The sequence below is a fragment of the Nematolebias whitei genome, chromosome 2 (genome assembly GCF_014905685.2).
Source record: "Nematolebias whitei isolate Nwh7 chromosome 2, NemWhi1, whole genome shotgun sequence".
Classification (NCBI taxonomy): domain Eukaryota; kingdom Metazoa; phylum Chordata; class Actinopteri; order Cyprinodontiformes; family Rivulidae; genus Nematolebias; species Nematolebias whitei.
Genome location: NC_056499.1, coordinates 20067647 through 20069082, shown reverse-complemented (window position 1 = coordinate 20069082; position 1436 = coordinate 20067647). Strand labels below are relative to the sequence as shown.

Genomic DNA, 1436 nt, shown 5'->3' with positions numbered 1-1436 from the left:
TTTTAGCACAGTCTAATGAAAGTTTTAACAACTGGAGTTCTTGTTTGAATACAGACCATAATGGTTTAGACTTGCCATATCTGCATTTATGTATATAGAATTTCAATATTATGATAATGTTAATGTTATTCAGTCTTTTTTATTTTCAGATACATAGCCATATAATATATTCTGAACGGAGAAGGAGTCTATGTTCATAGATTTGATGGTCAGGAGATCGTGAAGGGATTTCCATAACGTGTTCACAGAATGACAGAAATAAAATAAATGTTCTGTTGTTTCAGGTTCGTTACATATATAACAGTTATCACATTCACATTTAAATCTATTTCTGATAAACTCGTTAGAAGGATAAATATTATTTAGAGTTTTGAAATGTAATTCTTTATATTTAGATGGAAGAGGGAAACCCAGATATGTTGTCAGTATTTTTATTCTTTCCTTCTTATCATAGAAATTGTGAAACTTTCTTCTTACCTGACCAGGATATATTGTTTATATTAAATGTTGTCTTAAAAATTTGTTGTTGCATTTATTGTGTGTTAAATTGAGATTGATGCTCGGTAAACTAATAGTTGGTTTAGTTTCATAATTATTCTTTATTAACTTAACAAATGCAATTGGTATATTTTTTGTTACTTTATCAGTCTTTTTTGGTACAGATTAGATTATATTTTTTTGTGAATTCTTCATAGTCATATAAATTTCCCTTTTCATCCATGAGATGAGTGAGTGACCATATTTGTTTCTCCATCCATGTTTCCAGACCTGCAGGTGAAGCTACAAGTCACAATTGTTTTCGTGTTTTTTACAATTCATACCGTTGAAACGTCTGTTTATTTACCCTTAAATGGTGCTACTTCTGTTAGGAAAGCAGCAAAGCTCAGTATGTGGATTTTGCCCATGTAAGACTTGCAAATCTACTCTGTCAATCCAAAACTGCGTCTTTTTTTTTCATTCATTCAACCTTTATTTATACATTCCCATTGAGCCCCAGGGACTCATTTACACTCATTTACAACCTGATTTCTTTAACAAAGCGTGGATGACAACGACAACAAAAGACAGTCACAAAAGAGAGATACAAATGTATTTATTTATTTTATACAGATCAAAACAAAATAGCAACCAAAAGGACAGTCAAAAGGAAAAGTAGCGAAAACAAACAAACAAAAAAAACCAAAAAAACAGCTAGATTATAAATCAGTGTAGAACACTAAAGACAGGAACATGTCTGCATTACTTAAGAGATGTTTAATGTCACTTAGAGAGGTCAAGGTCAAGAGTTTCAGATCTTTTTGCAAGATATTCCAGGAAACAGGAGCGGAGTAGGAGAAGGCCCTTTTGCCTACCTCAGTCCGCACTGAGGGAACACTGCAGGTAATAATATCCTGGGAGTGCACGCTGTAGCTGCACTCACGCAGTGACATGTAGGA

The 1436-nt window shown here is 32.9% G+C and overlaps 1 protein-coding gene across 1 annotated transcript in view; it reads right to left on the bottom strand.

The window, feature by feature from the left end:
- Positions 1–856: 856 nt before the first annotated feature.
- LOC119426145 (nucleoside diphosphate-linked moiety X motif 19-like) overlaps positions 857–1436 on the bottom strand; it is a 1400-nt gene continuing 820 nt past the window's right edge. Inside the window, exon 2 of the mRNA XM_037693711.1 lies at positions 857–862. Within this exon, the coding sequence (XP_037549639.1) occupies positions 857–862 (6 nt within the window). The remainder of the gene's footprint in view (positions 863–1436) is intronic.